The 14,764-nt window shown below is 40.4% G+C and overlaps 1 protein-coding gene across 1 annotated transcript in view; it reads right to left on the bottom strand.

Moving 5' to 3' along the window:
* Window positions 1–14,764, bottom strand: part of Sptlc3 (serine palmitoyltransferase long chain base subunit 3) — a 159,081-nt gene that overhangs the window by 737 nt on the left and 143,580 nt on the right. The window contains exons 10-11 of the mRNA XM_008827197.3: window positions 9,625–9,760; window positions 4,178–4,307 (exon numbers count right to left, since the gene is read on the bottom strand). Coding sequence (XP_008825419.1) covers window positions 4,178–4,307; window positions 9,625–9,760 — 266 coding nt within the window. The remainder of the gene's footprint in view (window positions 1–4,177; window positions 4,308–9,624; window positions 9,761–14,764) is intronic.

Genomic DNA, 14,764 nt, shown 5'->3' on the forward strand with positions numbered 1-14,764 from the left:
CATGTCACCACGCTTAGCTTTTTAAGGGGGTTCTGGAACTGAACTTAGGTTCTCATGCTTGCATAGCAAACACTGTATCAACTGAATTAATCTCCCCAGCCCTTCTAGAGGAATATTAGATGGTAATTCTATTATTTTATTTTTTAATTAATTAATTTCTATTGTATGTGTATGACTGTGTTGCCTGCATGTATGTAAGTGCACCCATGTCATTCAATGCCTGTGGAGTTCAGAAGAGGGTGTTGGATTCTTTGGAACTGGAGTTATGGATGGCTGTTAGCCACCATGTGGGTGCTGGAAATGGAACTCGGGTCCTCAGCAAGAGCAGCCAGTGCTCTTAACTGCTGAGCCATCTTTCTAAGAACTCCAAGATTTTTATCTTGACCTTTTAAAGTTACATTTTTATGGTTGTTATATAATATACACATAATATGTTGAGGATGCATGTATCATTTGTAGTTCATAGTCTTCTGATCCATGCCCACAGAGAACACACCTGTACTGTGGGAAGTGCAAAAGATGAAGCAGCAGCTAGAACTGCCCTCGGCAAAGGAGTCAGAAAGCAGAGATACTAAAACGTTTTATGTCTTCTTGTTCCAAATCCAGTCCCTGACTGCTTTCTTTCCCCTTTTCCCTCTCTCTCCCTCCCTTTTCATTTCTCTTTCTCTGTGCACATGTATACATTCTATGCAGGTGCGTTTGTTCATGTATGTGTGTATGTGCATGGAAGCTAGAGGTCAACATTGGGTGTCTCTGTTGATTTCCACCATAGTTTTTGAAACAGTCTCCCACTGAACCTGAAGCTCACCAATTCAGCAAGAATTGGTCCACGAGCTCCCAAGAGCTACCATCTTTGCTCCTCCAGTGATAGGATTACAGGTGCACGTGAACCATGCCCAGTTTTGTTTTTTTTCACATAGGCGCTAAGGCTCCAAACTCAGATCCTTGAGCTTGCAGAGAACAAGCACTTTTTACCAATTGTACCATTTCCCCAGCCCCTCTGACTGCTTTTGTCTAATATTGTTTATACTCTGTGAGTGTTTATGTCCAGTTGCTACCCCAATGCTTTGACTATTCAACAGGGTCGGGTTTCACTCTCTTGTGGTATATTAACTGCTCACATTAAAAAAATTTTATTTATTATTATTATTTTGGTCTTTTTGAGACAGGGTCTCCCTGTAGCCCCAGCTGTCCTGGAACTCACTATGTAGACCAGGCTGGCCTTGAACTCACAGAGATCCGCTTGCCTCTGCCTCCCGAGTGCTGGGACTACAGGCATGCGCCACCACTCCTGGCTATTATTTTTATTTTATGTCATGAATGTATTGCCTGCATGTATGTGAGTGCACACGTGTCGTGCAATGCCACGGAGGTCAGAAGAGGGCTTCGGATTCCCCTGGAACTGGAGATAAGGACGGTTTGTAGCCGCCGTGTGGGTGCTGAGGATCGAACCCGGGTCCTCTGCAAGAGCAGTCAGTGCTCTTAACCACTGAGCCATGTCTCCAGTTCCATTAACTGCTCACATTTTAAAGACTGAAATGAGTGTGCCATCTCAGTTCAGAGCTGTCTCTGTCTAGCTGATAGGTCAGTGCTCCTAGCTTTCTGTGGCAATGAACTCATGGAGAGGGATCACAGTGTCTGAAAGCTACAAAACTGGCTGTTCTTGAGTGCTTAATGCTGTTTGGACCACAAGAAATAGACATTCTTCTCTGCTATCCACCCCATTCCCTCTTGGACTTGCTCACTGATCATTTCCTCTTTTTTTCCCCATTTCTGTAGGGTCTGCGCAACACTGTTTTCTCCTTATCATATGTAAAGACGTACATGCCTCTCTGAGTTTCCTTCTTTCCTTCTTCCATCCTCCTCCCTACTCTTTCCTTCTTTTTCCCCCTTCCCACATCCCCTCCTCACATTCCCTCCCTCCCTCTTTCTTTCTTTCTTTCTTTCTTTCTTTCTTTCTTTCTTTCTTTCTTTCTTTCTTTCTTTCTTCTTTTTTTCTTTTTTCTTTCTCTATCCTTCCTTCCTTCCTCTCTCTTTTTTTTCTCTTTCTTTCTCTCTTTATTTCTTCTTTCTTTTCATTCAGACAAGGTCTCATTATGTAGCTCAGGCTTTCCTAGAACTTGTTATGTAGTCCAGGCTAGCCTGGAGTCTGAAATCCTCCTGCTTCTGCCTCCCAAGTGCTCAGGTTACAGACATATGCCATGAGGGCCAGCATGCCTTTCACTATTTTGAAAGAATTTTTCTGAAGTTTAATTTTCTTGACTTTCATCCAAACTTCTTGAAAGATTTGTTTAGTCTTTTTCTTTAAACTACCAACACATTTAAAACAAGCATTCTCAAAATAAATGTGGAAGTATAGATTCATTTTAGAGAACCTGGAAAATATAGAAAGGTACAAAGAACAACAAAATTCATCATCATATCAAAATCCAGAGTTAGCTCAGCGTTACTGTGTCTCTCAATATATTTTTATTGTGAACCTACTATATACTATATGTTTTGTCCTGAGGCTACAATGATAAAGAAGAGATGAGTACGTGTGTGTGTGTGTGCACACGTGTGTGTATGTGTATGCAGATGTGTATGTGTGTGTGTAATTCAAGCTCAAACTATACTCTTTATCCTCTGGTTTGTATTCTTATTTCTCTTCCTGCATCCCCATAAAACCATCTACTCTAAGGACTATTGGACTTCCATTAGTTGCTAATTCAGTAGCTTCTTCTCATCTCTTACTCTATGCGAACTTTCTTAAATTTGGGGGGGGTGGTGCATTTGGTCCTCCTTGTGGAGCCTCTTAGGTTTACTATGCTTGTACTAGTCCACATCTTTTTTGGTTTCTCTGGCTCCATCCCACTATGATCCTACCTGCAGTTCCTGTGCCTCAGGATGTAGACTCCACTGGAGTCTGCTCTTGTCCTGACTAGTCTTGCTTATTTCTGGATAATTCTATCTTCTGTCATTGGCTTTAAAGACCTCTCAGTTCGATAAAACTACAGTAGCTCCAGTCTTGCATTCTTTCCCAAGTTATAGAATAAATTTTCTTTTCTATAAATGACCCACAGGTTCAACGTGTTGAACCGAGCTCACCTTATTTCTCCACTTCTATTGAAGATTTTCTGATCCTGCTCTGTGCCTAGTCTCAGTTAACTGCTTCACCATCTTCTGTCACTAAAGGCTAGAGGCCTGGAGAATTAACTTTGATCTTCTTTTCCCCAGCATACCCTCCATCTGTCAAATCTTGGCAGTTCATGCATTCATTATGTGTGTTCATAGTTCTATTTTTATTGTTGTTTCCACTGCCATTGGCCTTGTCAGCTCTTGTTTTGTTCAAACAACTCCATTTTGGGGCCCTTTCTCTTGCTTCTTTTCACTCTAACCTATTTCATAGTGACTGATTATATTGCTCCACTGGTCAGAAAGAGTGAATGATGTGCTATAATCATCATTTAAAAGAGCCCATCTGAAAAATCACTTACTTGTGAATATTCCTTCCTATAGTAATTCATTTCTACCTGTATATTCTCATATTATTTCTTATTTCTTTCTCATGATTAATTTATTCTGTCTGGAAGTACCATTATTTTATTACTAATCTAGTTTTTTAGTATCTTCTAATTTTTTGTTTATAATTCTGCATTCATGTTATGAGACAGTTCTCTTAACTTTATATTGAAACAGCTTAGTTTTCTGATATATACTCACATAAAATGAAGGGATAAGAAAATATGCTTTTGAAATTACTTCTACCTAACTTAGGTCTGAGTGATATCATATAGAAAGAACTGTTTTCTTTGGTTTTCCTATAGGTATTTTTGAGTTGAGTCATATTTTATTACAGAAGATTTTGTACCTCCAAAACAATGCTTAAAGTGCCATGCAAAACCAGCTTTTACTTTTTAGGGTAAATAAAACATTTGACTACTCAGTCTTTTCTATGAAACCAAACTTCTGACTTGACTCAGCCTTCAATAAAATCTTTTTTTTTCTATCTACTGATTTGATCACATTGTTGGATATTGTCGACATATGCTAATGGTCTTTATATTTTAGCAAGGAGTTTGTCATTTGTTTTCTTTCTTTAATCACCCTAAAGAACCTCAAGGTGGCTCAATGTAAGAACTTGCTCAGAACCAAGGCAGCAGAAGTAAGATTTTGTTGGTAGATGGATGGTACTTACTCTGTCTAACATCTCTTGAGTATGTGCTGATGAAATAGAGAACCGAGCTCGAGCTTCTGCAAGTGAAGTGGCTGGAAATCCAACAACTACCACTCCGATTTTTTCCTTAAGCATATGTCTTGCAAAAGCCCTTAGGGAAAGAAAAGTAAAGGGTTACCTGAGAGAAGACAGAATTTTCCTACTGAAAAAAGAGTACAGCTAATTGACTTGTTCTTTTCAATGATAATAAGTAGAGAATGATTAAAGTCATTAAACTCTGTCAAATGCAACAGACAAAGAAATGACACACTGTCTCTCAAAACTGAGTGTGTGGTAATACAGAATCTGACACACTTGTGGGATAATTGTGGGTATTAAGCCTTTGACACTGAGCAGAAAACACCGATGTCTGTGACTGATTTAACAAGTCTGCATTGATTTGAAATTCTTTATCTGCAGAGTTCTGGGGACTATAAACCAAACAGATAAACTAATACAGTGACATAAGAAATAATATTTATTAAATGCAAACCTATATGTCTTTAAAACTTAGTAATATTAACTGAGCATTTCACAAAAGGCATACTTAGTGACTCAAGTCAACATTCCTACTCCAAGGCCAAAGATTATATGTTAAGTCAAATGAGAAATAAGAAACAGCAAGGATCTCCTTAAATTTTTGGTGTTGAATGGACACATGCAGATGTGCATAAGAATACTAGCCTATTGATTGGGCTCAAGAGGAATCAGGTAGGAAAGAGGCAGGGAAAGAAGAAAACCCTCATGAGCAGTTACAGACTAGATGATGTAAGTCATATGACTACAGGGCTCTGTGATGCAGGGTAAAACCTTTGTAAGATTTGATTCCTTTACTTCATCCTTCAGCCTTTCTTTTATTCCAAAGCTAATCCCAGTAACGACTCCAGAATATTAAACTCAAAGTCTATAAATTGCTCGTGCTAAGAGCCAAAGTCAGATGAAAAGGCATGTACCCCCAAGTGAATCTTTTCTCCGCTTGGTCTCTGTTGGTCTCTGCAGGAAACCTTAATTGCTGAGAGCCCTACCCTCAAGTGAAGTCAAGGCCTCAGGTCTGTTCTTAGCATTAAGAACTTGCTGGTATATTATCTTAGGCTGGAAGCTGACAACACCACAGAAAACTTATCATCATTATTCAGAAAATGACTAAACCAGGCTGTTCAGACTTTCATCACCTTGCTCTTTAGCTGTCTGTCTTTTGGGTACCTCATGCAGAACACACATTATCCAATAAAGCAGTGGAGACAGCACAACCTACCCAACACACAGCCCCTCTGGCCCCCTGGCTTGGGCAAGGCAAGTTCCCCTTTGATTTCCACTGGGAAGGTTACAAGGCGGCAAAACTTTCTAGCTGAGAAAGCTTGAAAACAGACCCTGTTCTTTCCCCTTCTTGATCACCCTATGGAAGGCTGCCCACGGCAGTGCACAGGATGAGAGCTCAGAATTGTCTGAGAAACAAGTCAAATGCTTTTATTGCTAGACTACAAACCACCTGACCCATGATCTCGGGCCAGTTTTCAGGACTCCCAGAAGACCATTTCACTGTCTGTGTTTCCTTTTGTGCCAAAGGAAGTGAGTTTGCCAAAGAATGTGGAACAAAATCTAAGACTGCTGATTCATTGGGATAATCTGGGGCCTCCCTGAAGCCGTTTTGAATTGAAAACTTACAATGCTACAGCTAGCATCCTTCAGTTAATATATATGATAGCACTGAACATTTTAGATAATGATCCTCATGATATGTAATCTCCAAGGCAAATTAGAACTACTGTAGGTTAGAGGAAGCTAAACAATGTGAAATGATGATGGTGGTGATGACGATGATGATACATGTTAACACTGCACAGAAAGCAGCACCATTGCATCTTATAGACCATCATCTCCCAAGTGTACAAGGACTGTGGAAAGAAAATGCAAACCTTGTACCTCATGCTAAATATAATACATTCTCGATCTGAACATTTAATTTTTTTTACATTTATTTATTTTGTCTCTGTGTGCGCATGCATGCGTGCGTGTGTATGCCCATGATGGCACATGTGTGGAAGTCAGTAGACAACTTTCAGGAGTTAGTTCTCTCCTTCCGCCATGTATACTCAGGTTGTCAGGCTCGGTGATAAGCACCTTTATCTGCTGGCTATCTCACCAGCCCAATTTGCACATTTTGTGGCTGAAATCATATTATATTGAACTCTGTATATGAGTGTAGAGCAGTAATGTGTTCAAAAGGATACTTGGCTTGAGATTATCTTTTCATTTTATATAGGTGGAAATATGACTAGATCACAAAATTTAATAATATCAAAGGTTTAAATTTTAATTTATTCATTTTGTGTGTGTGTGTGTGTGTGTGTGTGTAGGTGTGTAGGTGTGTAGGTGCATATGCAGTTGGAGGTCAGAGGTGAATGTTGGGTATCTTCTTCAATCCTTTTCCACCTTTTGTTCTTTCTGAAGATATCTCTCACTGAATGTGTTGCTCATCAGTACGTCTAGGTCGGCTGACGCACAACTTCAGGGACTTGCTTATCTTTGCACTGTGACTACAGATGTGCATCCTGTGCATGACTTTTAGGTGGGTGGTGGGGATCTGGTAGGCATTTACCAACTGAGCTATCTATCTCCCAGCCCCCGGCATCAAAGGTTTTAAATGTGCAGATGGAAACAAGTCCTTCTACACTGGCTGATACAATGTACTCCCTGTTTCAAAAGCTTCTCTACAGATAAACTTCCAGTGAAAGAAATATTGTAGAAAGAAACAAAGCTGGGCGGTAGAGCAATGCCAGCAAATGACTTTCACTAGCAATAGGTGCTAGTACCTTTTCGGCATCACCTGTTCTTAGTTTCCTTAGGCAACCTCAAGCAGATATTTTTCTGTCATAATGACGGATGCATTTTGAATGGTCAAAAAGAACATATGAGCTTATAGCAATGATGACAGCATGTACAAGATCTATGTAAACTCAAACCAGACAAGTACTCAGCATAAGAGTGGGGAAAGTAAGAAGCCCCAGCCTCAGCTGAGGAACTATTGGCAACTAATCACTGCTGAGTGAGGGAGAGCTGGTCTTTTTTAAGGGAGTGATGCTAGGTAGGCTGACCAGGCTCCAGTGAATGAACTCACACTGAGGAACATCTGGGGACACAAACTTGACTCAACAGGCCTTAACAGACAGACTGCATGCAATCTGGTGGGAAGGGCATAGGGAGTGCAGACAGGGCAGGGGTCTAAATATGAGTAAGATGTATTGTAGGAAATGCACAAAAAATCAGTAAAATTTCAAAAAAATTTAATGCAGTTATATCTACACTCCGTGTTGCTTTGTCGAGATGTGCATTTCATTCTTTGGACTTAAGCTTGAAATGCTGTGCTACATATTTCAGAACTTGAGTTTAGGAGCAAATGAAAGTGACACTGAGTTCTCAACTTGCTGCCTACAACCTGGGTGAAGCCTATGAAGAGGTCTGACCTTTGTATGTAAGTCTTATGTTCTCATTTATAAATTAGGGGTAAGCATCCCATCCTCAGTGAGTGATCATTGGGTCAAACAACCTTATTTAGAATAGAAGAAAAACTCAGCAATCTTAGCTTCTCAAACTTTATCCTTTGATCAGTGCTGGAGATTAGACCCAGCGTCTTGTGCATGCTAGGTAAGTGCTCTATCACTGAGCTATATCCTCAGCCATTTATCCTATTCAGTCTTAGGAAGTTGGTAATATTCTATCTGATTTCATACATGAGAAAACTAGTGTTCAAGATGGTTGGATTGCTTTTCTAAGAGTCCCAGGTTAGAAAAAATCTGAGCCAAATTCTTTTCCAAACCACTTACTACCCCATCAAGAGTAATTTTTATATGAAGCATATTGTATTAGTAAATTCTTGAACTGAAATGTATTTGAAATTCTGGCATACTATTACATCGTCGGATAACTACGGAGCACAATTATATATTGCATATCTCTAAAAGCTCAAAGAAAGATTTTCATTATGTTCACCAAAAGGGAAAGATAAATGCTTGAGGAAACAGTTATGTTTCACCTTATTTAAACACCATACAATGGGGCTGGAGAGATGGCTCAGCAATTAAGAACACTGGTTGTTCTTGCAGAAGACCCAGGTTCGAATCCCAGTACCCACACGGCATCTAACAACTGTCCGTAACTCCAGTCCCAGTGGATCTGACAGCTTCTTCTGACCTCCACAGGTATTGCGCGACACGGGTGCACTTACCTACATGCAGGCAATACATGTATACACATAAAATAAAAATAATAAATATACTAAAAAATAAACACCATACAATGTATGCAATATATACATGTATATGAATATCACATCGTATCCAATTAATATGTATAATTTTAATATCGTGTTTCAGTTTAAAAACAAATTTCATTTAAACAATAAGTGCTACTTTTACTATTTATGGACTCTTTTCATTAGGCTTATTCACCAACTTGTTGAGATTCTAATTCTGGTCTCCATCATCAAAGTCAGAGCTGCCCAGCACCCTGCTTCCTGACACCACTAAACTCTGTGTAGCTCCGTGAGTTTATATTTGGTGCCTTCTTTCGTGCTAACAATAAAATATTAGGTAGACATGATCTAAGTTTGAAATCTTCCTACCAGAACATGTGAACATGCTATTTACCCAGTCATGTTGAAAAAAATGCATGTGTTCGTTTGTGCCTTCTAAAATCAGATGGTCGAAGGGTTTGGATTGGTTGTTACTTGGAATCACCATTATCACTCTCCCCTATTGAGCAGTATGGCACTGCATCCTGGCTCCTTGGATGCTCTGTGCATTGTTTCTTTGACCTATGTGTGTGAACAAAGGGTTGACTGATGGTAATGGTGTGGCATGCTAAACAACGCACTCTCATGTGTGTTTCAGCTGCTTGTTATTTTCCTGTGGCAAAATGACACAAGTTCATACTTCGAAGAGTCACTTTTCTGAGAACTTACAACTCAGTTCTGCTCTGGATGAGTTCTTAATAGTCTAGTTTCCAAACATCTTTTAAATAGTATTTTCTGCACTACAGTTTCTCTATTTGTTCAGATGGCTGGAGGTTCAAACAGAAAGTTCCAATAATGGAGTTATATGTTGGAGCGAAGTTCTTGGGTCAGAGGAAGGCTCAGGAATGCCCTTGATTTACAGTTGAGATAAGTGATTTCCCCAAATTTCCAGAGCTTGAAAATGGTGTAGAGATGTGCCTTAGCCCCAGGTTCTTTTTTTCTGGAAGGCATGTGGAAAAGAGTCCTGCAGATGCTTGCAGGTGGCTTTTGAGAAACTGTGCAAATGAATTCTGAACTTCAGCGTCCCTTCATGTGCATGATCTAATCACTGTACCGAAGGCCCCACAGTCTCAAATGTGCCCTCTTAGTCAGAACACACTGGGGTCTGGCATGATTCTGAGAGTCGTTGGATACTCACGATACTTTAGCAGGCATGTAAAGGAGGACCGGAACAATGGGAGAGTAGTCATTGCCATAGATAATGAATCCCATTTCCATCAGTCGTCGTCTGAAGTATTTTATGTTTTTTGTAAGTTGCTGTATTCTCTGCAAACCTGAAAGGAGACAGGCATGAAATCCTTCAGTTCCAATCATGAAAAGGGAAGTAAAGGTCAGGTCAACCTGGCAAGCATTTCTAAGTCTTTCTGTAGACTTGCATATTAGTCAGGAGGGGATGGGAATAGAATGGGGACATATTTCCTGGTGAGCAGGTAGAGGTACTGTGCTGTGCTTGGACAACTGGCTGGGAAAAGGGTGCTGCTAGGTGTCATAAGCAACCAGGGCTGAGATAGGCTACATGACTGGTGAGAGGCTGGTACATCTTGTTTATAGATTGTGTGCTAAGTGCTTTAATCACTAAGGAGAAGGATGGGTAATAAGGGTTCACACACACACACACACACACACACACACACACACACACATGCTCCTTATCAGCTATTGGTAACACTTTATCTTAATTGAGGCAGCCCATAGAATTCTGGGTCTTAGACTCTAATTAAAGGGCAATTCATCTAACTTGAATTAAAGTAGCATACTCCCAGACAAAGATGGAGCCAGCTGACAAGGGCTGTTTCATAAAGTATTTGGTAGTAGAAGAGAGGAGGAAAGAAGGGACAGCATTGGTCTGAAACACGACAGGCAAAACGTGTGTCCATATCATAGTTATTGATACTCAGTTCCGAAGTGTGTGTCTTAGAACTATGGTCACACACATGATTAAAGAGGAGGAAAACTTCTGAGGAAATATGCCTATTTCAGCCCTTCCTCCAAGTGGGAGGAACAGGTGAACAAGCCAGGCAGAATTGGAGAGTGCTCAATGAGAATGAGTGTGACTGAACATTGACCTAATGTTTGCATTCGGTGGAGGGCTGCTAATCAGTGGGACTGTGTTTCTGCAGTTATACTGGTTGTCTCTAGATGCCTTCAATTCTGATTGTTTAGGTGTTCATTTAAACCGGACTGAGGTCCTGCTCCAGAAGTTATCCAACATTTTAAACATCATTCATGGGTGTTTATAACAATCCAGAGAGCAAAAGGTGAACATTTCAGCAAACATGTCAATTGTGGTCCCCTTTTGCTTTGACAAAGGATTGAGCTGCGGACATCTTCTGTTCAGCATCCTTCCTCCAGTGGATGATGACGTTTGAGTAAACTTGGTACCGTTCCCTTTTGTCACAAGGGCTTGGCTAGTTGAATGCTCTGTCTACTTATTAGTTCATCGATGGAATACAATTTGGGATTGTGAAAGGATGTGAAGGGATCTTTGTGAAAGGCAGAGGTAGTCCTCACACTATATCTTTAACAGCACATGGACGAAGCCTGCTGAGAATAATACTGAGTTAGACAAAACCACGGCACAACATAGTGAGGATCTGGAGGGAAGCACTTGCATCTAGCCATGTTTAAGTAAGATCATCATTTGAACTTCCTTTTGTGTGAATCGGTAAATATCCTTTTCTGCCACCTGCAAGAAAATTCATCTCGAGTATTGGGCAGCCAGTAGTTTGATTGGGTGGCCTAAAAGATATACCAATAGGGTGCCAATGAGATGGCTCAGTGGTTAAAAGCACTAGTGCATAGGCCTGAGGACCTGATCCCTGGATCCCACAAGAGGACAGGAAAGAGCTAACTCTCTAGCGTTGTCTTCTGATTGCCACACTAGTGCACACAAAATCAAATAAAAATTAAAAATTATCAATAACAATGATTATAGCCCATGTACATGTATGTGGTATTTAGTATCTTATCTAATACTACTTTATGATGGCCATATTAGGTAGGTACTGTAATTTTATGCAATAAGGGGAAGCCAAGTGCTTACTTAAGTTTGTATAGGTAGCCAAGCTAGAATTTAGCCCAGGCAATTGGGTTCTAGAACTTGTCCTATTAACCCCTGCAGATAATGAATGGGTGGTGGCCGCATTTCTCTGATCTTTAATAAAACTTTTATCTCTACTGGCTATTCATATTATAACTAGTCATAATTATGCCCACTTCATAGTAGAGAGAGTTGAGAAGTTGAAGTCTGAGAATACTTTTGACAGCCTTGTGCTGTAAGGGGTCGGGGAGATACCAGAGATAAGAATGCAAGGCCTGCTAAAGGGGAGACCCATGAAGCCCTTTCATTTTGGGTGACGGACCTGAAGGTATATACCCAGTGAGTTGAGTGAGCCAGCAGAAGTCCAGAAGTCATTTCTTTATCTATTCCTCTGGCATGTTGAGTGATACGGTCAGTCACGCCACAAATACTTTAGAGATTCTTTCACTTATTAGTCTAGAGGCACTTAAACTTTATAGCCTAATTGTTCTAACTGTATATGCAGAGGAATGAAGACTTTGTTGGGTAGAAATTCAAGGTTATAAATGCCTCACTTGTCTGTGCTTCTTTTCCATTACTGCTCCATCCCATTCTCAAGGAAAATTCTTCCCCAACTCTTCAGTTCCTGGTAAGCACATTATGACAGAGAAAACATCTATTGGCATTTTAGTCCCCTCATCCTGGCCATAGAAAGTGGGTGAGGGATCCCCTTGACCCAAGGGGAATCCATTTGGGTATTGGCCTTGGAGTCATGAAGCAGTCTGCCATAGGAACTTTGTCAAAGAGATGATATATACGGATTAAACCGGATCCTCTTGCTGGTAGAGCATCTAGAGCTAACAGTTGATAGAGCAAAATTGCAAGACATGGAGAGAAGAGCTTGTTAGTAGAACCTGTGAGACAGAGTGAGCCATGGATTACTAGAAGCTGTGGCAACCTGTGAAGAGACATGGTCATGCAAAGCTCATCGGTAGCAATGAGAAGGGAAAATACAGAAACAGAAAAGGCTTATAGTCAGTGGGGAGCTGTTGTGAGTGTTGAACCAAGCCCAAGAAAGCCTGGTTCCAATCAGGCTATAATCTGAAGTATGAACAAATTATTCGGCAGAAAAAAGTCAGAGAAGATCAGCCAGGTAGAGAAAACAATGCCATGGTGTGACGGTGGGTAGGAAAGTAGAGTGGCAGAGATCCAAGTGAGCTGTGGTTGAGTGTGAAGCAAATGAGCCTGAGCAAGGGAAGATTGTCAAAAGAAAAATAGGAGGGATGAGTCTACAGGGATTGAATAATCCAACAATTAAAGATCGTGATGGGGAGAGTGAGCCTAAATGGAAGACAAAATGGGGGGAGAGAGAGAGAGAGAGAGACAGAGAGACAGAGAGAGAAACAGAGAGAGAAGAGAGAAGATGGAATAATATTCCTGGGATTCAGCAACATAACAGTCACTGATAATAACCTTTACTTTTGAGTTCCTGGATGGGCCATTGAGATAAAGAAACAGGTAGTTGCAAGCATGCTTTATTTTCATGTGTACGTCCTTCCCCCCACCCTCATCCTTAAAGAAACAAAAGAAAATAACAACAACAATAAAAATGTCCCCTCATTCTCCAATTCTAAATTTCCCACATAAATATAAGGGATCTAAAGAGACATGGGACTGACTACCTGCATAAATTCTATTGTACAGACACAGCCTCTTCGATGATTAAAAAAAAAAAAGCATGATTTTACAGCATGCTGAAATATCTCTTAGAAACTTGCACATATACAGACCAGCCTATTTGAAGTACAGATCTACAAATTAGGAGGAATAATATTTGGCTTAAAAATTCACCTGTAACATTGAAACTTTTTACTTAGGGAGATAAGAGCATGAAGGGAGGAAAATGGGCTGAAGGACCAGAAGAGGGCTGAGGTAAGAGTTGTTATAAAGATTATTGAAAAGAAGGCTTGCATATACCTCCCAGTCACCCAGATGTATTCCATATGGCGTGTCCCCTTGTGTGTTCAGCTCTTTTGTTGATTGTTAGCTGCACAATGAACAGATGACTTCATTAGGCTGGGCCTGATGATTCCTAAATGTTTCCCCTCAAAGACTAGGATTTCCTGGCCTGAAAATGCACAAATGACTTAAATTGTTTTCCCCAGTGGCATTATCTTTACACTTGCCTGTAATGACTCATCTATCATTGAACTGCCCAGCTACTTAATTGGCCCCGTCTGTCCCCTCTTCCTTGATTAACACAAGTAACTGGATTATCAGTTAATGCCATCACTTCACTGCTTCTAGAACCTTAGGAGACTTGAACAAACAGATCAGAATTTTGGTTCTGGGGTTATCTGACTTGTAAGAACTGGATACTTTATTCTTATACTGTCTTTCCTGTCTTTGAAGCAGTTATTGGTACAGCATGGTTGGCAAGCTTTCCGACATACTTTGTAGTCACTATATTTTCACATATAGGTCATCTATAAATGCCTTTGAGGTCTTTAGTGATGGCCAAGGTACAGCTCCTTTCAATTACTCTACTGCTTACTCTTTAAAGTTGGGAACATTTGCATTCTCCTGGAGGGCCTTGGGATGATGGGGAGTTTGTACATATAAAATGTTGCTACTCATCTAGACAGGATGTGAGTGATTGTACTGATTATGGTGTGCTTTGAGATCCACATTTGAAGAGGGCTTGGTAAGAGCAGAAGGGATATTTGGCAGTGTCCTTTTGCATAGGGATGGTTGCTGTCAAGATGGCATCCAGGCAGTGTGGAGACTGGGCAGTGTGGCCAGATCCCATCTGAAAGACTCAAAGTCCCTAATTAAAGAGCTTCAGGTCCTTATTTCACATTTTATGGAGAAGACAGGGAAGTTCCTACTCAGATAAAGAAGTGAATGAGGCAATTGATTATGTAAGCTTCTAGAGAATTTATAAAAGTTCTTATTTTGCTAAAGTCTGTGCTGGGTGTTGAATGGAGGAAGGAAAAGGTTTTGGAGTTAAATGGACTAGAATCAAGTTCAGTTTGGATAGCTTCAATCCTTAAAACCTCAATGTTATCTGTAAGAGAGAGATAAGATTATCCCAGGAAGATTGGGGGAAATAAAGAGAGGGTAAAGCAGGGGAGCCTCTCAGTACCATGTCTGACACCCAGGAAATGCTCAGAAGTTAATTCTCATTTTTCAATAGCCACAATTCTCAGCAGCCTCAGTGTCGCCTTAGAATCACCATCAGGAGAGGCTGCCAGGATCC

This window comes from Nannospalax galili, unplaced genomic scaffold (assembly GCF_000622305.1).
Source record: "Nannospalax galili isolate Female #2095 unplaced genomic scaffold, S.galili_v1.0 scaffold151, whole genome shotgun sequence".
Lineage (NCBI taxonomy): Eukaryota > Metazoa > Chordata > Mammalia > Rodentia > Spalacidae > Nannospalax > Nannospalax galili.